Source organism: Moschus berezovskii, chromosome 14 (genome assembly GCF_049115385.1).
Source record: "Moschus berezovskii isolate FMDL1 chromosome 14, NW_MosBer_1.0, whole genome shotgun sequence".
In the NCBI taxonomy this organism is placed as follows: Eukaryota; Metazoa; Chordata; class Mammalia; order Artiodactyla; family Moschidae; genus Moschus; species Moschus berezovskii.
Genome location: NC_142473.1, coordinates 54,095,838 through 54,120,796, shown reverse-complemented (window position 1 = coordinate 54,120,796; position 24,959 = coordinate 54,095,838). Strand labels below are relative to the sequence as shown.

At 38.7% G+C, this 24,959-nt stretch overlaps 1 protein-coding gene across 1 annotated transcript; it reads right to left on the bottom strand.

The window, feature by feature from the left end:
- Positions 1-677: 677 nt before the first annotated feature.
- LOC129553992 (olfactory receptor OR51C1-like) lies at positions 678-1,622 on the bottom strand. Its single transcript, XM_055422654.2, has one exon. The coding sequence runs from the start codon at positions 1,620-1,622 to the stop codon at positions 678-680; it is 945 nt and encodes a 314-aa protein (XP_055278629.2).
- Between the last annotated feature and the right edge of the window lie 23,337 nt (positions 1,623-24,959).

Below are 24,959 nucleotides of genomic sequence, written 5' to 3'. Positions count from 1 at the left end.
ATTATATAATAGATTGTATATACATGTTTATATTACATATAAATATAGTATAGATATATAAATACATATATGGTTTATAATACATACACCTTTAAAGTTAAGAGTAGGAGGACCCTAAAGGAAGTCAGTTTGCAGGTGGAAAGGAAGTATGGCTTCGTTACTTATTAGCTGTTTAAGCATGTTACTTAACATTTTTGTGCTTCAGTTTTTCTCATTAATAATAAAAGCGTCTATCTTATCATTTTGTTTTGAATATAAAAATGTATTACTATGTGTAAAAAACAGAACAATGACTGGTCAAAGGAAATAATAAATATTAGTTAAAATTATTATTACAGTTAGAAAATGTTACTCATTTCTCAAAAAGGAGTGGCTTTTTCATACTGTGTCATCTTACCTGCTGAGAAGTGGAGGAAGTAAAAAGAGACAGACTACTGGCAGGATAAGCAACTGTTTAGAATAAGCAGTCATTGGAGGAGAAATTCTAGACAGTAAAGCTGTTTGTTCCTCCTATCCTAATGTCTTGTCTCTTCATTTGTAAAATAAATGGGTCAGTCAAGCTGATTTTCTAAATATATTTCATCTTTGATTTTAAATATTTGCACATTTGGCATCAACGGTCACCAGATTCACTTTTCAATTGATAAAAAAACCTGACATAAACTGTTTATATGATTCTATGTGTCTTTGGAATGGAGAATTTTTATCACAGCTCTGCGTATCTGTTTTGTCTTCACACTGTAGATGATAGGGTTCATGACAGGGGGGATTAGCAGGTAGGTGTTAGCAATCATAGTATGTACATAGGCTGGGGCCCGTTTCCCAAATCTGTGAACAAAGGACAGACTGATCAATGGGATATAGAAAATGGCAACAGCCCCAATATGAGAGATACATGTGCTGAAGGCTTTCTTCCTCTCTTCTGGGGATGCAATGCTGAGGATAGTCTTAATGATCAAAACATAAGAAAGGGGGATGAGGATTGAGTCCACACCAACAGTAGAGATCATGGCAGTCAGCCCCACCACATTGTTGATCCTGGTATCTGTGCACGAGAGCTTCATCACATCAGGGTGGAAACAGTAGGAGTGGTGGAGCACGTGGCTGCGGCAATAGGACAGTCTCGTAAGAAGTGATACCATTGGTGTGAGTGTCAGCGTCCCCCTGATGACAATGGCCATTCCAATTTGAGTTATTCTGGAGTCTGTTAAAATGATGGCATACCTGAGGGGGTCAGAGATGGCCACAAAACGATCAAAAGCCATGGCCAACAACACTGATGATTCCATGACAGTGAAGAGTTTAATAAAGAACATTTGTGACAAGCAGGCATTAAAGCTGATCTCCCTGGCATTGAACCAGAAGATACCCAGCATGGTGAACAGAGTGGATACAGACAAGCCAAGGTCAGTGGTGGACAGCATGGAGAGGAAATAATACATGGGTTCATGGAGGCTGGGCTGAGTGACAATGGCAAAGAGAACCAGGCTGTTTCCTGAGAGAGCAGTTGCATAGAGAAAGCAGAAGGGAATGGAGATCCAGGTGTGGAAGGTTTCCAGCCCAGGAACACCAGTCAGCAGGAAAATGACGGAAGAGGATGTGGTATTTTGCAAGTTTGACATGATGAATTAAAAAGTACAGAATTCCAAGATGAAATTCTGGAATAACCAAAAAACTTACATTTAAACAGGCAATCCAATTACAAATAATTTTATTCGACCAAAAGCTAACCAGAGATGAAGATCTATATACCATGTAAATGTGAATGGCTGATATAAATTGATAAAATAATTGCAAAATTTCAACTGCTTTAAAATAAAAATACTTTTTTTTTTTTTTTTTGTATTTTCTCCTGCTCATGACTTTTCTTCCCTGGAGCATTTTGCTGGTAGCAAGGTTTATATTATGTGATCTTTTCCTCTAGCCAGAGATGGCAGAACTAAGAAAAGACACTTGACCCAAGGCTGGCTGATCATATTCCTTCTTCTTTGGAATATATTCTGTATAGTTGGCATCAGAGACAAATGATTGAGGCTCTGGAGGAGCAGTATTACATTGGTCAAGAGAAGAGAAAGCAGTGAAGCTTATAGATAATTTGGGAAGCCAGAAAATATTGAGAGATATTTATAATGAAAAATAACATGTATTAAGTGATAATAAATGACTTAGGTATCAGTGCAGTCATGTGCAGGGGACTATAGTATCTAGCCTTTCAAATGACCCTTGTCATTTGACTCTTGTCCAGACCCTTACAGCATCTGGAATCACATTAGAGAGATGGAGAGCTAGAACACAGACTTATTACCTACAGAGGCCTCTGGCCCCGACTTGATATAACATGCTGTCAGTTTCAAATATGTTTCTTCAATTTCTTTAAAGACTAGCTTCTCTCCATTAGCAAAGAACAGATTTTTCTCCGTTTTGTTAAGATATGCTTCTAAGGAGACACCTAATAGAATCTTACTGCTTTGCTTTGGAGGGGAACATAAAACTTTATTTTCCATTGAGTAAGCAATTGCTGCCTGGGTAAATAGGTCTGTATGAGTTGGAAGAAGGGGTTTGGGGAAAACAGAGATTAGTATTCCAAAGCTTTTAGAATGGCATATGTGAAAGAGGCTTGAGCCAGAATGAACTTGTAACCAATGTTAAGATCACTGTTCCTTAAGGGAACCTGAGTTTCCAGATCACACAGTTTTACTCAAAGTGCAAGGTCAAGAATTCTCTAAATAAATCTCTCAGTTTTAACAGGAAATTTTTAATTTGATTAATGGAAAATTCAAGGAAAAAAGTGTTAAGTTACATGAGTTGGTCAAATCAGTGAACTATGACTTCATATTCTCCAGTTTAGAAAAATGAGACTGTCCTCAGAGAACCAATCGAATTACTGTCAGAATATATTAACAAATCTCATAAGGGAAATGAGAATTAAAAAAAAGGGAATATTTATTTAAAAAGGACATTTTTTTCTGGATACTACTCCCATGGCACTGCCATGGATTTGATCATTTTATAGAAATGAAGTATCAGGATTCCCTAGTGGTCCAGGGGTAAAAAAAAAAAACAAAAAACAAAAAAAACTGCCTGCCAATGCAGGGGACACAGATTTGATTCCTTTTCTGAGAAGATCCCACACGTCTTGGGGCAAATAAAGTTATGTGCCTCAACTACTGAAGCCTGGATACTGAGAGCCAGTGCTCTGCAATAAGAGAAGCCACTGCAATGAGAAATGCCTGCCTCTGCTAGAGAGTAACCTCTGCTTGCTACAACTAGAGAAATCACACGCAGCAAGAAAGATCCAGAGCAGCCAAAAATAAATAAGCAATTAAAAAATACTTTAAAAAATGAAGTATCAATATATACTGTCTCACACAACTGGAATATATTTCACAATTAACTGTGAAAGTTTGAAAGATTAACAGGTTCTATTAGCACTTTTGAAATTAATTATAACTATACTGATGCTGCGGAGAAGGCAATGGCAAGCCACTCCAGGACTCTTGCCTAGAAAATCCCATGGACGGAGGAGCTTGGTAGGCTGCAGTCCATGGGGTCACTACGAGTCAGACATGACTGAGCGACTTCACTTTCACTTTTCCCTTTCATGCATAGGAGAAGGAAATGGCAACCCACTCCAGTGTTCTTGCCTGGAGAATCCCAGGGACGGGGAGCCTGGTGGGCTGCCGTCTATGGGGTCACACAGAGTCGGACACGACTGACGTGACTTAGCAGCAGCAGCAGCAGCAGCATACTGATGCTGGGAGGGATTGTGGGTAGGAGGAGATGGGGACGACAGAGAATGAGATGGCTGGATGGCATCACCAACTCTGTGGACATGAGTTTGAGTGAACGCTGGGAGTTGGTGATGGACAGGGAGGCCTGGCGTGCTGTGATTCATGGGGTCGCAAAGAGTCAGACACGACTGAGCGACTGAACTGAACTGAACTGAACTGAATAGTGATTTCTGAAAAATTTTTTTTTACAGCTTTTACATTTAATAAGTATGTATTGATCAGGAAGATAAACTAAAAATCTGTTAATGAATGATACTCATGATAATTTATAATAATGGGTTCACATCTCATTTTCCACAAGTACTTGACCTATTTCTTATCATTTTTCATAGGACCTGGGACTCAGTGTTTGAAGTTAACAACTTTCTTTTTCTTTTTTTTTACCAGCTTACTTTTATTTTATTTTTAAAATTATTATTATTTTTTTAGTTGTTTTATTTTTTATTTTTAAAAATTTATTTATTTTAATTGGAGGCTAGTTACTTTACAATATTATATTGGTTTTGCCATACATTGACATGAATCCACCCCAGGTGTACACACGTTCCCCTTCTTGAACACCCCTCCCACCTCCCTCCCTATCCCATCCCTCTGGTTCATTCCAGTGCACCAGCCCTGAGCATCTTGTATCACGTATTGAACCTGGACTGGCGATTCGTTTCACATATGATAATATACATGTTTCAACACCATTCTCCCAAATCATCCCACCCTCGCCCTCTCTCACAGAGTCCAAAAGACTGTTCTATACATCTGTGTCTCTTTTGCTGTCTCGTATACAACTTTCTGAAGGTTACTCGGAAGTAAAGAAATTATGAAAAAGGAATCACTTCAATTCTTTGTACAAAAGGTTTGGGGTATTTGCAAAAGGCTTACCAAGAAAAACAGTACTTGAAATAATTCCACATTTTGTGTATATCAAGACAAAGTATTCGAAGCCAGAATGAGCTTGTAATATTGCTCCTTTGTTCTTGCCTTATACTCTCAGAGACATTTCCTGAGCACCTACTCTGGGTACAGTGCTGTGTTAGAAGCTAAGATATAACAGAAACAAAACACCTCTTGTAGAGTTTATAATTAAGGGAGAGTCAATGTTGCTGCTTATAAATAATTTCAATATCCAGCGTATCATGATGAATAATAAAAATTGTTATGAGAATACAAAAGACCTCCATAGATGTCAACTGATTCTGCCTGTCACAATGATTTTCACATTGATTTGCAATGATTAAGTGTAGCTTTTGTCATTGAGCTCTACACAATTTTATGAGATCAGTTAAAAAAATAAATTGCTATATGAACAATTTCTCTTTCACCCTAAAGTCTTCATGATTCCCCTTATTTTATGATTCAATTTATTTGCTGTTTGTTTTCATTCTTGTCATTTTTTCCCCCTTCCCTTTCTTTCTCATGATCAGAAGAATGGTTCAGGTTGAACTGATCTGTGCTGAGCTTGGCAGAAGAGAACTTCCTTGAATACCTTCTTTTCCACTGGTCTAAACCAACACTTCCTGCACCCTCCCATCACCCATGCTGGGCTCAGACACAGGGGCTTCCTTATTCCTTTCAGAGCCAACAATTCCCTCTAAGCTCTTGATCATCTACCATAAACACCTCATTTGTTCCAGCGTCAAACTGGGTGCTCACCAGATTATGTCAGCACTAATGGTACAAAGCAAGCAAAATAATGGAGATTTGGTGCTTGAGAAAACCAGAGAGATGTCAGGACCTCATTACTGACAGGCAGAAAACATCATCTTTAATCAGAGACCAGTGACACTTATGAAAAAAAAGGAAAAATACCTTTTTGAAAAAGCTACTACATGCCAGGCACTGTGTACTAGGCATGTGCACATGACAGGGATCACAGACAAAGAAATACCACTAGTTGTAGAGCTCTTAAATTGAAGGAAGTAGGGAAAACCACTAGACCATTCAGGTACAATCTAAATCAAATCCCGTATGATTATACAGTGGAAGTGACAAATAGATTCAAGGGACTAGATCTCATAGAGTGCCTGAAGAACTATGGACAGAGGTTCATGACATTGTACAGGAGGCATTGGTCAAGACCATCCCCAAGAAAAAGAAATGCAAAAAGGTAAAATGATTGTCTGAGGAGGCCTTACAAATAGCTGAGAAAAGAAGAGAAGTGAAAGGTAAAGGAGAAAAGGAAAGATAAACCCATTTGAATGCAGAGTTCCAAAGAACAGCAAGGAGAGATAAGAAAGACTTCCTCAGCAACCAATGCAAAGAAATAGAGGAAAACAACAGAATGGGAAAGTCTTGAGATTTCAAGAAAATTAGAGATACCAAGGGAATATTTCATGCAAAGATGTGCTCAATAAAGGACAGAAATGGTATGGACCTAACAGAAGCAGAAGATATTACAAAGAGGTGGCAAGAATACACAGAAACTATACAAAAAAGATCTTCATGACCCAGATAATCATGATGGTGGGATCACCAACCTAGAGCCGGACATCCTGGAATGTGAAGTCAAGGGGGCCTTAGGAAGCATCACTACGAACAAAGCTAGTAGAGGTGATGAAATTCCAGTTGAGGTATTTAAAATCCTAAAAGATGATGCTGTGAAAGTGCTGCACTCAATATGCCAGCAAATTTGGAAAACTCAGCAGTGGCTGCAGGATTGGAAAAGTTCAGTTTTATTCCAATCCCAAAGACAGGCAATGCAAAGAATGCTCAAACTACTGCACAATTGCACTCACCTTGCACACTAATAAAGTAATGCTCAAAATTCTCCAAGCCAGGCTTCAACAGTATATGCGTGAACCATGGACTTCCAGATGTTCAAGCTGGTTTTAGAAAAGGCAGAGGAACCAGAGATCAAATTGCCAACATTCATTGGATCATTGAAAAACATCTATTTCTGCTTTACTGACTACGCCAAAGCCTTTGACTGTGTGGATCACAACAAACTGTGAAAAATTCTGAAAGGGATGGGAATACCAGACCACCTGACCTGCCTCTTGAGAAATTTGTATTCAAGTTAGGAAGTAACAGTTAGAACTGGATATGGAACAACAGACTGGTTCCAAATAGGGAAAGGAATATATCAAGGCTGTATATTGTCACCTTGCATATTTATCTTATATGCAGAGTACATCATGAGAAACACTGGGCTGGATGAAGCACAAGCTGGAATCAAGATTGCTGGGAGAAATATCAATAACCGCAGATATGCAGATGACACCACCCTTATGGCAGAAAGCAAAGAAGAACTAAAGAGCCTCTTGTTGACAGTGAAAGAGGATAGTGAAAAAGTTGGCGTAAAACTTAACATTCAGAAAACTAAGATCATGGCATCTGTTCCCATCACTTCATAGCAAGTTGATATGGAAGCAATGGAAATAGTGACAGACTTTATTTTTTGGGGCTCCAAAATCACTGCAGATGTTGACTGCAGCCATGAAATTAAAAGATTCTTTCTCCTTGGAAGAAAAGTTATGACCAACTAGGCATATTAAAAAGCAGAGACATTACTTTACCAACAAAGGTTCATCTAGTCAAAATGATGGTTTTTCTAGTAGTCATGTGTGGATGTGAGAGTTGGACCATAAAGAAATCTGAGCACTGAAGAATTGATGCTTTTGAATTGTAGAGTTGGAGAAGACTCTTGAGAATCCCTTGGAGTGCAAGGAGATCAAACCAGTCAATCCTAAAGGAAATCAGTCCTGAATATTCATTGGAAGGACAGATGCTAAAGCTGAACTTCTAATACTCTGGCCACCAGATGCAAAGAATGGGCCAATGGGAAAGACCCTGATTCTGGGAAAGATTGAAGGCAGGAGGAGAAGGGGATGACAGAGGATGAGATGGCTGGATGGCATCACAGTTATGGAGATGTGGAGATGAGTTTGAGCATGCTCCGGCAAGCATGGTGAGCTACAGTCCATATGAGCGTGAAGAGTTCAATAGGACTGAGTGACTGAATTGAACTGAACTGTAAAGTATGTGAAGGTAAGATGCTTCAAAGTGACAGATAAGACACAAATAATGTGGAGTGACAGATTCTGAATACAAGTATACAGGAATGTGTTTGTGTGCTAAGAAAAATTAGTTTCAAGAAATCTTAAGTGATGAGATAAATGTTTTTTTCCTTTTTTTTAAAATTTATTTTATTGGAGGCAAATTACCTTACATTAATATATTGGTTGGTTTTGCCATACATTGACACGAATCCGCCCCGGGTGTACATGTGTTCCCTTTCTTGAACCCCCCTCCCACCTCCCTCTTCCCCATATCCTCCCTCCAGGTCATCTCCGTGCACCAGCCCCAAGCATCCTGTATCATGCGTCGAACCTGGACTGGTCACATATGATAATATACATGCTACAATGCCGTTCTCCCCAATCATCCCACCTTCACCCTCTCCCACAGAGTCCCAAAGACTGTTCTATATACCTATGTCTCTTTTGCAGTCTCTTATACAGGGATAAGGTTACCATCTTTCTAAATTCCATATATATGCGTTAGTATACTGTATTGATGTTTTTCTTGCTGGCTTACTTCACTCTGTATAATAGGCTCCAATTTCATCCACCTCATTAAAATTGATTCAAATGCATTCTTTATGATGGCTGAAAAATACTCCATTGTGTATATGTACCAAAGCTTTCTTATCTATTCATCTGCAGATGGACATCTAAGTTGCTTCCATGTCCTGGCTATTATAAACAGTGCTGCAATGAACATTGGAGTACATGTGTCTCTTTCAATTCTGGTTTCCTCGGTGTGTATGCCCAGGAGTGCGATTGCTGGATCATATGGCAGTTCTGTTTCCAGTTTTTTGAGGAATCTCCACACTGTTCTGCAGATAAATTTTAACTGTGTAAAGTTTTGATGGTTTGGTGTGAGTTTAAGTGAAGTGAAGTTGCTCAGTCGTGTCCGACTCTTTGCGACCCCATGGACTACAGCCTTCCAGGCCCCTCAGTCCCTGGGGTTTTCCAGGCAAGAATACTGGAGTGGGTTGCCATTTCCTTCTCCAGGGGATCTTCCTGACCCAGGGATCGAACCCAGGTCTCCAGCATTGTAGGTGTGAGTTTACAAGGATGGAAATCAAAGATATGTTCTTAACATACATAACAAGGAAGCAGAGGCTGAATGATATAATACAATTTGTTGGAAGACTGCTGAGCCTTAAATGTGAAGCTGGGTGCTATAGGATATAAAGTAAGAGAAGGTGCGGGTATAGGACATGAATATCTTGAATTCCATGAAAGAGATTAGGAATTTGGGCTTTATTCCCAGAGCATCAGAAGACAGGCATTTCCAAATATTTTATGAATAACTAACTAAATAATTCTTTATCTCCTCTAATTTAACTCCAGCAAGATTCCTTTCCTTCTTTAGTGTCTTATTTAGTACCATTGACTCACTTTCTGCACTCTACAATACTCAATTTTATCCCAATCTATTAATGAAAGCTTCCCATACATTTATACTGATTTTTTCCAACACATTCAATTCAACCAAGACAGATTGAGCATATTTCTTAACCAGCCACCGTGCTTAGCTAGTGAGAGAAATACAACAAAAACTGTTTCTCTCTCAGTTTCCTGCCATATTTTATAATAACAGATGTTCTTTGAAAGGCAGTATACTTTTGTATATCATTCCTTCACTCTCAGTAACAATCCAGATTATTTCTCTAATGACTTTCAGAACATTCTCCACCTGTCATCAATGACTTCCTAAATGCCAAGTGCAAAAGTTTATTTGCACATTCATTTTCCTCTGCCTTATTTCACATTTTCTCAGTTTTGACTATCTCCTCTTTGAAACTGTCTCCTTTATTAGCTTCAATGATAGTGATTCTATTAGATTTTCTGCCCTGGTGATCAAACAATATTTTTGGTCCCTATCTTGTAATTGTGCTGTTCTTTAAGACTGTCTTTAAGAGTTTTTTTGGGCTCCAAAATCACTGCAGATGGTGACTGCAGCCACAAATCAAAAGACACTTGCTCCTTGGAAGCAAAGCTATGGCCAACCTAGACAACATATTAAAAAGCAGAGACATTCTTTTTAATTGCTGAGTAATACTCCATTGTGTATATGTACCACAGCTTTCTTATCCATTCATCTGCAGATGGACATCTAGGTTGCTTCCATGTCCTGGCTATTATAAACAGTGCTGCGATGAACATTGGAGTACATGTGTCTCTTTCAAATATGGTTTCCTCGGTGTGTATGAACCAGTGGGATGGGATGGGGAGGGTAGTGGGAGGGGGGTTCAAGATGGGGAACACATGTACACCCAGGGCAGATTCATGTCAATGTATGGCAAAACCAATACAATAATTTAAAGTAATTAGCCTCCAATTAAAATAAATAAATTAAAAAAAAAGCAGAGATATTACCAACAAAGGTTCATCTAGTCAAAGCTATGGTTTTTCCAGTAGTCACGTATGGATTGTGAGGGTTGGACTATAAAGAAATCTGAGCACTGAAAAACTGATGCTTTTGAACTGTGGTATTGGAGAAGACTCTTGAGAGTCCCTTGGACTGCAAGGAGATCCAACCAGTCAATCCTAAAGGAAATCAGTCCTGAATATTCATTGGAAGGACTGATGCTGAAGCTGAAACTCCAATATTCTGGCTACCTGATGCGAAGAACCGGCTTATTTGAAAAGACCCTGATGCTGGGAAAGATTGAAGGCAGGAGGAGAAGGGGACAAGAGAGGATGAGATGGTTGGATGGCATCACCGACGCGATAGACATGAGTCTGAGTAGGCTCTGGGAGTTGGTGACGGACAGGGAGGCCTGGCATGCTGCAGTCCATGGGGTCACAAAGAGTCGGACATGACTGAGCAACTGAGCTAAACTGAAGACTGTCACTTTCTTCCAAGATGTTCCTCTTATGTTTTGCTCTCCATATATTCTCCTTGTGATATAACACTTATTCCCATGGCTTTAAATAGCACCTATATCTTGATGACTCACAAACCTGAGATCTAATTACGGCCTCTCCAAAGTTCTGCATTTTAAAAGTTAATAGAATCTTTGAAGCTGTAAGAAGATTTCTAGGCTTCAACTAGGTCATGGAAGTAGAATGAGTAGATCAAATTGATGATTTAGGAAAAGAACTGGCAGTAGTTTGGAAAACAAATCAAAGCTCTCTGCTTAGGGCCAGTGAATGAAATGTGAATAAACTATTTTATCTCTACCCGAAGGATAGCTCCACCCATATATCCTCAGACAGCTCCATCGGTAAGAATCAAGAAGATCCTACCCCTTCTCCCATTCCAAACCTGGCTCCCTCTTCTTTGCTTCATTTATCAGAAAATGACATCGAACTCTAGCAGATCTGCTCAGAACTGCCTCCCTCAATGCACATACATACCACGCATACTCACCATCCCCTCACTTAGCCTCAGTATACAAGTCGTCATTAAGTTCATATTGACTTTATTTCTGAAATGTCAAAAACTGGAGCCTTAAGAGGATTACATATGGAGGCTTAGTAATAGCAGTCTGGTTGGTCATGGACCCTTGCAGTTGTATTCATTGCAATCTTCTTAAATCAAAAACATGAAACTGTTCTTAAAGAATAAAGGAGGACTAATGAATATGGTTAGGAGGAAGCACAAAAATTCCCTCAAATGAATGTTTTGTGCAGCCATCACCAGAAGGTTTGTTCAACCCATCCTCTGAGTCCCTGCATAGCCTTCATTTTCTCTTATGGGAAATAAGCTACAGTCTCTCTAATTTTCTTGTCCACTTAGATCACAGTGATGCACTTTCTCCATTGCACTGCCATGAGTTGCAGTTTGTGGTGATGGCTTTAACTGCTGAATTAGGCTATATAGTATTATCAGTATTGTCCAAGTCATTGCCAACAGCATAGCTATTGTGTTACTGATCTGGGTTTAGATCCTTGCTCAAACACCAACTAGTTTTGAGATCTTGTACAGTAATAATGACAAAAATATAACAACAGCTACTGCTTTATGAACATTACTTTGCCAAGTACTCCATAAGCATTTTATCTTTTCATCTTTACTGTAACACCATGTAGCAGTATTATATTCACTTTTCTGATGAAGAAATTGAGTATGAAAGAAGTTATGAAATGTATACAGGATCACATACAACTAGTGAACATCAGAGTAGGGATTCTAAACCTATTTATTTTTAATTTCAATGCTCAGGCTCTCAAAAACTATTCTCACTGAAACCTACAAGTAATGTAAACTTCCTTTCATTTCGTTTCCTTCTCTGTGAGATTGAACACACACTGTGTCTAGTACAGTACCTGGCATGCATTAGATGTTCAAAATTGGTATTTTTTCATTTTTAGTAAGAATCACTGGGCTTTTCAGTCCCTGAAAACCTCTTTAGTTTTCTTGAACACCAAACTACTAACTAGGATAAATGTATTAGCAACTGATTAAGTCATTTGACTAATGAACAACAGGATATCCCACCCACACCTGGCAGAACAAAACACCCCTTTTCTACAGATTTCCTGAGAATAAATAATTATGTAAATTCTACCCTCCACCTCAGCCCACCGTCCCATTATCTAGGCTAATTCTGCTCCGGGTGAGGAGAATCTCATCTGTGGGTAGGAAAGTTCAGCTTGCCTAGAGTTGAGCTTTTTCAAAACAATGTTACTTACAGGGCCCATACAGCAGTTTTCCTGTCCCTCTCAGGCTGACTCACAGTGCCGGGAAGGCTTTAAATCCGGCTGAGGGTGAGCTTATGAACAGACTTATTGGCAGACTGGCTGGAGACAGTCTCAGAGCTGAGCGGCCAACTCCCTGTGGTGCTGTCACTCACTATGTCTCTAGAGTACGCTGGTTCCCAGAAGACTTCTTTTGCCTCATATAGTCTTTTTATACCTTCCATTATGCAATTGCATTTTGTGGCTATGTGCTTTATAGGCTGATGTAATTTTTTGTGCTGTGCCCTTTTATTGAAGGATTTTGCATATGAGCAATTTGGAGATATAAGTCACATACCATAAATTCCACCATTTACAGTGTACAATTTTAAAAGTTCTAGTAAATTCACAGAGTTGTGCAACAACCATCATCACAGTCTAATTTTAGAAAATATTCATCACCCCCAAAAGAAACTCCGTACTCATTTGCAGTCACTCTAAAGAGGACTTTTTATAAATGAAATTTTATACCCAACTGCTAAAATGCACTAGCTATTGTGAATGTTAGTCATACTCTGCCCTATATTATCTATCATTAAGTGCAGTCATGTTTTATTAAACTACCCACTGGTAGCCTCTCTCTTACAAAAAATGTTATCCATCTGTACATATTCAGTAATAAAAGTGTCCTAAATTCCAAACATCAAGCTAAGTTGTAGAGATTTTTTAAAAAAGAATATATAACACATAAGGGGATTCCCATAAGGATAACAGCTGATCTTTCAACAGAAACTCTTCAGGCCAGAAGGGAGTGGCAAGACACACTTAAAGTGATGAAAGAAAATACCCTACAGCCCAGATTACTATACCCAGCAAGGATCTCATTCAAATATGAAGGAGAAATCAAAAGCTTTACAGACAAGCAAAAGCTGAGGGAATTCAGCATCACCAAACCAGCTCTCCAACAAATGCTAAAGGATCTTCTATAGACAGGATACACAGAAAGAGTGTATAAACTTGAACCCAAAGCAATAAAGAAAATGGCTATGGGATCGTACTTATCAATAATTACCTTAAACGTAAATGGGTTGAAATTTTCAAAAAGGCTAGGAAACAATTCTCATAGCCATCAATAGTTCAGTGTTGAGTTCATGAATAGTTTTTAAAGTTTGGGACAAACTGTAGTATTTGCTATTTGAAGTACTATTTGTAATTGGCATATTACGATGTAACATTGGTCTTCATTTCCATCTTAAAACGCCTAAAAATGCCTAACAGGTTTTTAGATTTGTGAATTTTAGTTGAAATGTATTTTACGATGTTACTAAACCTGCAGAAATATTGAAATATTTCAGAGAACTTATTCACTGTACATTTAATTTATTTTATTTATAAAAGTTATGATCTGTAGAAAGTTTTACTTGTTGGGTCAAATGCTTGTTGCTTCAAATGCTTGTTGCTTTTGAAGTGCTAGTTACAAGAAAATCAAATACCTTCAATGTATAAATGCTATTAAGTTTTTAAAGGACTCTGGAGTATAAGTAAGTTTGTTTAAAGAAATTTAGTCTGTTCAACTTGAAAAAAATAAATAAATAAAATTGGAAAAAAAAAATAAATAAATCCAAAAAAAAGAATATAACAATGATTCTTACTGTTCAGGGTCTCCTAGTTTAGTATAGAAAACAGGTTAACTGATAATTTCTGATACTGATAACCAATGATAAGATTACCATAGAGCCTGAACCAAGTGTTTGTGAATATAGCAAATAAAAATCTCAGTCCATCACTGAGGAGTGCAGAAGATAAAGTTTTTTTTTTAACTTTTGCATAACTCAACCTATTTTCTGTTTTAAAGTCCCAGCCCACTAGGTGGAAGAAAACTAGTCACAGTAATTTGGGGCTCTGCCTAATTGTGTTCAGATGTGGAGGAGCTTATATTGCACATCTGAGTACGTCTGATGTGAGGTGAATGTTATCTTCCTTAGTCTTTGGTAATTAGTACCCATAGATTTCTTTGGGAGGGCCATCTTCTCTACTTACGGAACCTTAAATATTGCCACCATTTCTGGACCAGTCTTAGAGTCACCTGTGATTTCTCTCTTACACTCTGTATACAAACCATTGGAAATCATGACAATATGTTTGAAAACACAACCAGAATTCAATCACTCTTAATCACCTCCCCAAATGCCTCCCTTATTCAAAACACAATTATCTCTCACTTGGATATTTTCAGAAATTTCCTAACCATTTTCCCTGATTCTATCTCTAACACCAACTTTGTTTCACCACAGAAAATGTCTTGGCCTGAAATATTTTATGCTTCATAATAAAACAAAACAATGATACAAATATTTGATTATGTATTCTGTGCACAAGTTATTACACCAAATGTTTATGGTAGGCAAAATAATGGCCCCCAGAGATGACCTGGATAATAATATGTTATTATCCTGGAACCTGTAAATATGTTAGCTTTACATGACAGAAAGGATTTTGAAGATGTGATTGAAGTGATTATTACCCTGTATAATCTGGGTAGGTCCAATCTAATCATATGAGTCCTGAAAAGTGGAGAACCAGAGAGATGGCAGCATGAGAAGGACTTGACTTCTGTTACTGGCTTTGAAGGTGGCAGAAGGAGACAGTTAGCTAAGGAAAGTGGGCAGCCTCTAGAAGGAGAAAAGGCAGTGTATTGATTCTTCCCTAGACCCTCTTAGACTCTCTAGGAAAGAACGTAGCATAGCCCTGTTGATGCCTTCGTTTTAGCTCAGTGAGACTTGTCAGACTTGTGATATACACAACTATAAGATAATAAATTTGGAAGAAGAATCTAGTAGTCCTTTGATATATGCTGTTGCCAAGATTTAAGTAACTTACTTCAGTCTCTCAGTTAATAAGTGGCACAACCACTATTCAAAGCATGGCCTATTAGAGAGTTTTCATGTTTAAAACTCATTCCCTAGAGAATTTCACATGACCATCCATTTACTACTGATTCCAATTCAAGATGTGTTAAACCCATAGCATGCTTTCATGCCTGTATACCAGATTGGATATTAACATATTGTCACTGTGTATGTTTATATTTTGCATATGAAGTTTTGTTCTGTTCTGTGTCCTCACAGTGAACTCAACACCTGTGAAAACATTTCCTCTACCAGGCTGGGCAAATTCTAGAATAGTGAATGTGGCCCTAGATCTCAAAAACTACTTGACAATACCAGAGTTATTTTTCCTCTAGATGAAAATGTTACTTTTCTCTCAAAACAGTAGAGTTACTGTAGTAGCACTGTGTGCATTCTGTGACAGAGCTTGGCGTGTGCACGTGGATCTGGTGATACACTGATCCACATGTGGGCGCACAGACTTTCAATATATGGCCCTTCTCACTGCTCCTCTCTCACACTAGCCCATGAGAAGAGCAGCTGGAGTATCAATCCGACCTTCTGAAAAACCTGAGCAAAATATCCCTCGATAAAAAATTAGTTGCAACAGGCATATGCAGTTATCAGAATATCAATATCAATAACATTGAATCTGGGAAACACACCACAGTCTATGATGTCATTCAACTCCATGTTAATGTGTGCCAAACTTGTTAATCCAAACAGAAAGAATAGAACTAAAAACAAACAAAAAATTGCACCACAGGGAGTGGCAATAAATATTACTTATCGAGTATGAACATTTTATTACAGTAAACAGTAAATAACAAATCAGCAAAAGTTTTCAAACATTCTGCACAGTGTTGTGTCCCTGTCCCTGTTACAGGGAATAGTGTTAAGCACTATTTTGGCTTCCCTGGTGGCTCAGTGGTAAAAAACCTGCCTGCTAATGCAGAAGACACAGGTTCACTCTCTGGGTCAGAAAGATCCTTGCAGAAGAAAATGACAACCTATTCCAGTATTCTTGCCTGGGGAATCTCATGGACAGAGGAGCCTGATAGGCCAGAGTCCATGGGATCGCAAAAAGTCAGACACAACTTAGTAACTACATAGCAATGACAACAGTAAGCACTATTTTACAATATTTTTATAAACTTCATGACAGAATAAGAAATGGCAACTCACTCCAATATTCCTGCCTGGGAAATTCCATGGACAGAAAAGCCTGGCAGGATACAGTCCATGGGGTCACAAAGAGTTGAACACGACTGAACACACACACATAAACTTTATGGAAGTGAATCTTCCAATATATCAATGCTTTAAAATGCCATAATATTTCATTTATAGAAATTCATTTAAAGGAAAAGTATCAGAGATGCCAGCCACATTTCAGGGGAACATTTATTGCCGCATTATTCACAGAAGTAAATGTAGACAATTCTCAATGGTGTAGAAATAAAACATTTATATTGAGTCATAGGATGTTATAGAACCTTTAAAATTCATGTATATAGCAGCTGATGTGGATGGTCATCCTGAATCAGGAAATGGGAAAGCAGGAATCAGGGCTGAGGGATTTATAGGGCAGTAAACAGCATAGGTTCTGAAAGACACAAAGTCTGAGACAGAAGCAAGAGGCCAGAGGCAAATCAGGTAACCTAACATATCAAAATTGTAGAAATAAACTTAAAAGTAAGCAAGCAGTAATAATAGCAGCAAAACTTGGTTGCTGCATCAATGAATGTTGTGTTTGGGCCACTATTCACAAAAAACATTAAGGTCCTACAACGTGTACCGGCCCCATGTGACCTGGTGAAAGTCTAATTTCTCCTCTTCTCTTTGATTCGGTCTTGTCAAATTAACAACGGTTTCTCCTTCCTTGCTGACTTGGCCAACACTAACCACTTGATTTTAGTGGACAAAGAAATGTGTCACTATTGTTACAAAGTAATGTCCAACTCTTTTGTGACCCCATAGACTATAGTCTGCCAGGCTCCTCTATCCTTGGGCTTTCCCAGGCAAGAATACTGGAGCAAGTTTCCATTTCCTTCTCCAGGGGATTTTCGCAACCCAAGCATTGAACCCCACGTCTCCTGGATTGCAAGCGGATTCTTTACTGCTGAGCCATGAGGGACGCCCATGAAGAAATGTAGCTCTTCTTATTTTCTCTTTATCAACTTCTTCCAGCTATTCCTATTCTTCCTATTTATTTCATTCCTCTCTGCTTCCACCATGTCTTATGTGTTTCATCAAAATTCTTTATTCATTCATCTTTTCAAAAACGTTGAATGCACAATATATGTTATTGAAAAAGATCTGAGGATGTAACATTGCCCAAATACACAGACTCTAGTGGAGGATATAATTACATGGGAAATTATAATGTCATATTATAATTACTCAAAAAGGGGAATTAATAGAGATCTTTGCTACTAAAGAAGTACAGTGAGATGGGATGGACTCTGGGACCTGAAACCTTTTGCTTCAGTGTTTGCAATCGGACAAATATCTCTGTAGCAACAGAATGCAAAGAAACAATTAGGGGTTAGAAATAACTGTATTCATGGACAGTCGTGGCAAATTATGAACAAGATGCAAAAAGACAAACAACTTCAGCTGCCACTTCTGAAGTGTCAAGAGCAAAAGCAGGACACTGTGTATGATCCCTGCACACAGCTCCACCAAGAGGGTGGGCAGAGCACCCATGCCAGCCTTCTGGCCTGACACCTGGACTTGCCTCTAGCCTCATCCCATTTAAGAGACCAGCTCACCCCTCCTTAGGGAGTGAGCAATGAATCGTGTTACTTGTTTTCTGTCCCTTGTTCTGCAGCATAAGTCCCAATAAACCCTTCCCTGAATTTCTCATCTGGCCTCTTATCAGTTTCTACTGATTAAAGAGTATGAGAATTCTGACTAGTAACAATAGTATTGGCATCCCTGGAAGCTTGTTAGAAAGGCAGAATAAGGTGTGGAGCAAAGGGAACCCTTTTGCACTGTTGGTGGGGATGTAAATTGATATAGTCACTAAGGAGAACAATATGGAACTTACTTAAAAACCTAAAAATGGTACAACTATGTGACCTAGTAATTCCACTACTGGGCATATGTCCAGAGAAAACTATAATTCAAAAAGACACATGCACCCCTATGTTCACTGAAGCTCTATTTATGAAAGTCAGGATATGGAAACAACCTACATGTCCATTAAAAGAAGAATAGTTAAAGAAAATGGGGTACATATATACAATGGAATTATTATTCGGCCATAAGAAGGAATGAAATTGGGTCCTTTGTAGAAATATGAATGGACTTAGAGACTGTCACACAGAGTGAAGTAAGTCAGAAAGAGAAAAACAAATATTCTATGTTAACTTATATATATGGAATCTGAAAAAAATCGGTGTAGGTGATCTTATTGACAAAACAGGAATAGAGAAACAGAGGTAGAGAGCAAACATATGGACACCAAAGAGATAAGGAGGGGATGGATGAGTTGGAAGATTAGGATTGATACTATATATAAAATAGATAATTAATGAGAACCCACTGTATAGCATGGGGAACTCTATACAATGCTCTATCATGACCTAAATGAAGGAATTTTTTTAAAATTTATTTTAATTGGAGGCTAATAACTTTACATTATTGTATTGGTTTTGCCATACATTGACATGAATCTGCCCCGGGTGTACATGTGTTCCCCATCTGGAACCCCCCTCCCACCTCCCTCCCCATCCCATTCCTCTGGTTCATCCCAGTATGCCAGCCCCGAGCATCCTGTATCATTCATCGAACCTGGACTGGCGATTCGTTTCACATATACACAATGGAGTATTACTAAGCAATTAAAAAGAATACATTTGAATCAGTTCTAATGAGGTGGATGAAACCAGAGCCTATTATACAGAGTGAAGTAAATGAAGGAAATTTTTAAAAAGAGGGGATATATGTATATGCATGATGGATTCACTTTGCTGTGCTGTAGAAACTAACACAGAGTTTTCCCAAGAGAACGCACTGCCCGTAGCAAACACCCTCTTCCAACAACACAAGAGAAGACTTTACACATGGACATCACCAGATGGTCAGTACCAAAATCAGATTGATTATATTCTTTGCAGCCAAAGATGGAGAAGCTCTATACAGTCAGCAAAAACAAGACTGAGAGCTGACTGTGGTTCAGATCATGAACTCCTTATTGCCAAATTCAGACTTAAATTGAAGAAAGTAGGGAAAACCACTAGACCATTCAGATATGACCTAAATCAAATCCCTTACGATTATACAGTGGAAGTGACAAATAGATTCAAGGGATTAGATCTGATAGAGTGCCTGAAGGATGGAGGTTTGTGACATTGTACAGGAGGCAGTGATCAAGACCATCCCCAAGAAAAAGAAATGCAAAAAGGCAAAAAGGTTGTCTGGGGAGGCCTTATAAATAGCTTAGAAAAGAAGAGAAGCAAAAAACAAAGGAGAAAAGGAAAGATACACCCATTTGAATGCAGAGTTCCAAAGAATAGCAAGTAGAGATAAGAAAGCTTTTCTCAGTGATCAATGCACAAAAATAGAGGAAAACAATAGAATGGGAAAGACTAGAGATCTCTTCAAGAAAATTAGAGATACCAAGGGAACATTTCATGCAAAGATGGGCACAATAAACAACAGAAATGGTAAAGACCTAACAGAAGCAGAAGATATTACAGAGAGGTTTCAAGAATACACAGAAGAGCTATACAGAAAAGATTTTCATGACCCAGATAACCACGATGGTGTGATCACTCACCTAGAGCCAGACAAAGCTGGAATCAAGATTGCGAGGAGAAATATAAAAAACCTCAGATAGGCAGATGACACCACCCTTATGGCAGAAAGTGAAGAACTAAAGAGCCTCTTGATGAAAGTGAAAGAGGGGAGTGAAAAAGTTTACTTAAAACTCAACATTTAGAAAATGAAGATCATGGCATCCAGTCCCCTCAACTCATGGTAAATAGATGGGGAAACAATGGAAACAATGAGAGATTTTATTTTCTTGGGCTCCAAAATCACTGCAGATGGTGACTGCAGCCATGAAATTAAAAGACACTTGCTCCTTGGAAGAAAATCTATGATCATACTAGACAGCATATTTAAAGCAGAGACATTACTTTGCCAACAAAGGTCCATCTAGTCAAGCTGTGGTTTTTCCAGTAGTCGTGTATGGATGTGAGAGTTAGACCATAAAGAAAGCTGAGCGCTAAAGAATTGATGCTTTTGAACTGTTGTTGGAGAAGACCCTTGAGAGTCTCTTGGACCACAAGGAGATCCAACCAGTCCATCCTAAAGGAAATCAGTCCTGAATATTCATTGAAAGGACCTATGTTGAAGCTGAAACTCCAATACCTTGGCCACTTGATGTAAAGACCTGAACCATTGGAAAGGACCCTGATGCTGGGAAAGATTGAAGACAGGAAGGGAAGGGGACGACTGAGGATGCTATGGTTGGATGGCATCACTGCCTTGATGGACATGAGTTTCAGTAAGCTCTTGGAGTTGGTGATGGACAGGCAGGCCCGGCGTGCTGCAGTCCATGGGGTTTCAAAGAGTCGGTCACAAATGAGTGACTGAACTGAACTGAGAAACTAACACAACATTGTAAAGCAGCTATACTCCAAAAAAAAAAAAAAAAAAAAAAATCTAAAAATAGAAGAAATGCAGAATATCAGATGTATTGAATAAAATATATGCATTTTTGTAAGATGCCTAAGAAACTCATTGATATTCACATTTGAGAAGCACTGATGTACATGACATAGGTATTGGAACAACCTAGCCCCATACAGTTAAGGGGGGGGCTAACAAAATATTATTGCTAGAATGAGATTTTAGGAAATGAGGATTTTCCCATAGGGAGTTAGGGATGAAGGCAGGAGAGTAGAGGGTAGAAGGAGATAATAGAAGGTTAAAGAAATGCTGCAGAACCAGGCCACAGCTGTGGTGTGTTTTATCCTATAGGCAGATTGAGCACAATATTAGGAAATCCTGAAGCAGGAGAACTAAAATACAAATTGCAAACAAAACAAAATCAAAACAAAATTTTTTAAAAATTCACAATACTCCACTGTCGTTAATTTATTCTTAAGTTTGAAATCAGAACATCTAGGAGAAAAAAGGTATTTTAATACAAGCATAAATTTTACGTCAATACAAAATAAAATCTCTTTTCTGCTAGAATTTGAGGCAGAATTTTGGAATAAATAAACATCTTAATATTACCTTGGAGAACAGAATGAGACAAGGCTCAGAGGAGGAAAAATAGAACATGTCATTTTCAGGAACCTGAAGATGTGTTCAGGAGGGCTGAAGCAGAAAGAGTAGAAAGACAGCATTTTACGATAGAACTCTAGCTGGGTAGGTGTGTGCAGAGAAAGTATTTGAAGTGATCAGATCCCGGGACGGGTCAATTAGACAAGAAACTCTCTAATGAAACACTGATCATTTTCCCCTCTGTCTGTGTACCACTGCTTATTATTCCTGGGCTGATGAAAAATTTAAAGCCCTTGGGCTTGTGCTGAGAAAGCCTGAGGTTCTGCTGTGTAGCCTTTCCTGCAGCCCTGCTCATGGACTGCTGCTGCTAAGTCACTTCAGTCGTGTCCGACTCTGTGTGACCCCATAGACGGCAGCCCACCAGGCTCCCCCGTCCCTGGGTTTCTCCAGGCAAGAACACTGGAGTGGGTTGCCATTTCCTTCTCCAATGTGTGAAAGTGAAAAGTGAAAGTGAAGTAGCTTAGTCGTGTCCAACTCTTAGCGACGACATGGATGGCAGCCCAGCAGGCTCCTCCGTCCATGGGATTTTCCAGGCAAGAGCACTGGAGTGGGGTGCCATTGCCTTCACTGCTCATGGACTAGCACTGTTCTAATTGGAATCCTTAGCATAGCCAGCAGGATTTTCATGTTTATATCCCTATAACAGCCTGGGCATCTCTGTTTGCTTTTATATCTTGGAAACTTATTTGAATTGTGCATTTTTTCCCACTGAGTTTCAAATATTTCCTGGCCAACTTATCCAGGGCTTTAAAAAAGTCTCCCTCATCTGCTGAAGTGCTTTCTGGGGGAAGACAATGCTTCTATTAATGCAGAAGATATCCAAAAATGGCAGCATATCTTATCAGGTTCTTGATGAACTCCTGGAAACAAACATGTCTTTTCAGACTTTCCTGGGTGTCTCACTGTTTACTGAACCCAGGGCAGGCAAGGTGCAAGTGGGGAAGCTGGAAAAAGACACAAGGAACTGTAGGTTTATTCTCTGTTGGTCGGCACAGCAGCAAGGCAGCAGCAGCAGCCATGCTGTACTCTCCCAGGGTTGACCCAGTGGACACAGCCTGAGCAACTCAACTACAAGAGTTTTTCAGGTTGTGCTGATATAGGTCATTGCATGTGTTCAGTGCTATAAATGATCTCAGTTTTTACATAACCATGTATTTACTAAAGGTGGAGGGAGAGTGAGAGGCCATGGAGCAAGAGAGACTGACCACTGCCATCTTGACAAATTGTTCTTTCCTTACACTGGGGATCTAGAATCTTGCAACAGAAGGGGGAAAAAATTAAATAGGATAAGTAAGGTCTCTGCTCTGCAATAATTCTAGAGGTATAGTTACCTCATCCTCTTCTTCCATATAGCAGACCTTTGCAAGACAATGTTCTCTTAGCATAGTCTTCTATGCCAAGAAGCATGTTTAATTAATTATTGGACTTGAAACTCACCAACCGTCTCAGTTTACCACAAATTGTCAAAGACTGTATTAAGCAGACAAAGACTGAAAGCTGCTTATGTGTTTCCACAGTTTTGACAGAGACTGTCCGGTAAACATGGTTAATATCTCCATCACGGGGATAAATATACTAGTGTCAGTTTCAGGCCAGTCATCAGAATAGCCTATTGCTTCTTTAAACTGGCAAGGGACACACCAGAGACATAAAGTTTTATCATCTTTAGCTGGTTCCTGTAAAAAAAAGAATAGGCTTTACTCTTTAGAGAAGTTTCAGGTTCACAGCAAATTGAGGGGAAGGTGCAGAGATTTTCCATCTATTTCTTGTCCCTACACATGTGTATGCTCTCCATCCATTAACAACAGTGACCCCTGACCCCCACAGCAGAGTGTTTCATTGGTTGCAACTGATAAACCTACATTAATGAATACATCAGTATCACCCAAAGTCCGTAGTTTACATTAGGGTTTACACTTGGTGTTGTGTAGTCTGTGGTTATGGACAAATTATAATGACATGTATCCAACATTATAGTATCATACAGAGCATTATCACTGTCCTAAAAATCCTCAATGTTCCATGTATGAATTCCTCCCTCCCCCAAAATTCTGTTTATCACTGATCTTTTTATTATCTCCAATAGTTTGCCTTTTCCAGAAAGTCATATATAGCCATTATGATTGATTCTAATAGGTTTCCTTCATGTTTTTTCATGACTTAGCAGCTAATTCCTTTTTAGCACTACAAATAACCCTTATTTTGGATATATCAGTTTATTCAGTCACCTACTGATGGGCATCTTGGTTGTTCCCAAATTTTGGAAATTATGAATAAAATTTCTGTAAACATCCATGTGTGATCTTTGCTTTATAGACATAGGATTTGGACTCTTTTGGGTATATAGTAAGGAGTATAGCTGCTTGGTTTTATGATATGAGTATGTTTAATTTTGTAAGAAACCACCAAACTGTCTTCTAAAGGGGCAATACCATTTTGCATTTCCATCAGCAATGAATGGGAGTTATTGTTGCTCTAAATCCTCAATAGAATTTGATATCAGTTTTGGAAGTTTTTCATTTTAACAGGTATGCAGTGGTATTTTATTACTATCTTAATTTCATATCCCTGATGACTTATGATGTGGAGTATTTAGAGGTATTTTATTACTAGCTTAATTTCATTTCCCTGATGACATGATGTGGAGTATGTTTTCATATGCTCATTAGTTGAGTTGCTTGCTGTCTTGTAAGTTGTACAGAGGTAAAATTGCTTTTCAATGAGAACTACAATCATAATCCATCTTCAGGATTATCTTTTGGGGAAAAAAAAGAGAAGTTAGTCTGAAAAGAAACTGCTCTCCATAGTCAGTTGTTTGGGGTGTAAAGGGTTGTTAGCAGGACACAGCTGTGTGGAGTTCTCTCCTAGGAATTGTTTTTCTGCTGAGTAAACAGCTCTCACCTGGCAGATCCTGGGCTCCTTATAAAGTCTTTCTTTCTCAAGTCTGAGAGTTCGATCATTCCAGAAAAGTCCCTATGAGTTCTCCTGAATAAAGAGAGCTTCTTTGGAGATGGTTTAAGGGGACAGGGCTGATGAGGAAGTATTTCCCCAGCCTTAGGACAGAGACCTTTCTGCTTGTAAGTTTGTGAGATGGAAGACTCTTTGCTAATGCCTGGGCTGACTTTCAAAGGATCAAATCTCCCTTTCCAGACCCAGAAAGTCTTTGCTTGAGGTCAGTGTTTCAGTGTAGCAAAGTCTTTTCTGAATACATCAGGGACTGTATAAATCTTCATATCGTTTATAAAGCCAACTGTTCACTGGAAACTGGTGAACTCAGTAGTACATATTAAAGAGGTTTGTATATTATATATATATCCATTTGTTGTTGTGTAGTCACTAAGTCTAAC

Coding starts and splice junctions, on each gene's coding strand:
- LOC129553992 (XM_055422654.2), bottom strand. CDS start 1,622: ATGTCAAACTTGCAAAATACCACATCCTCTTCCGTCATTTTCCTGCTG.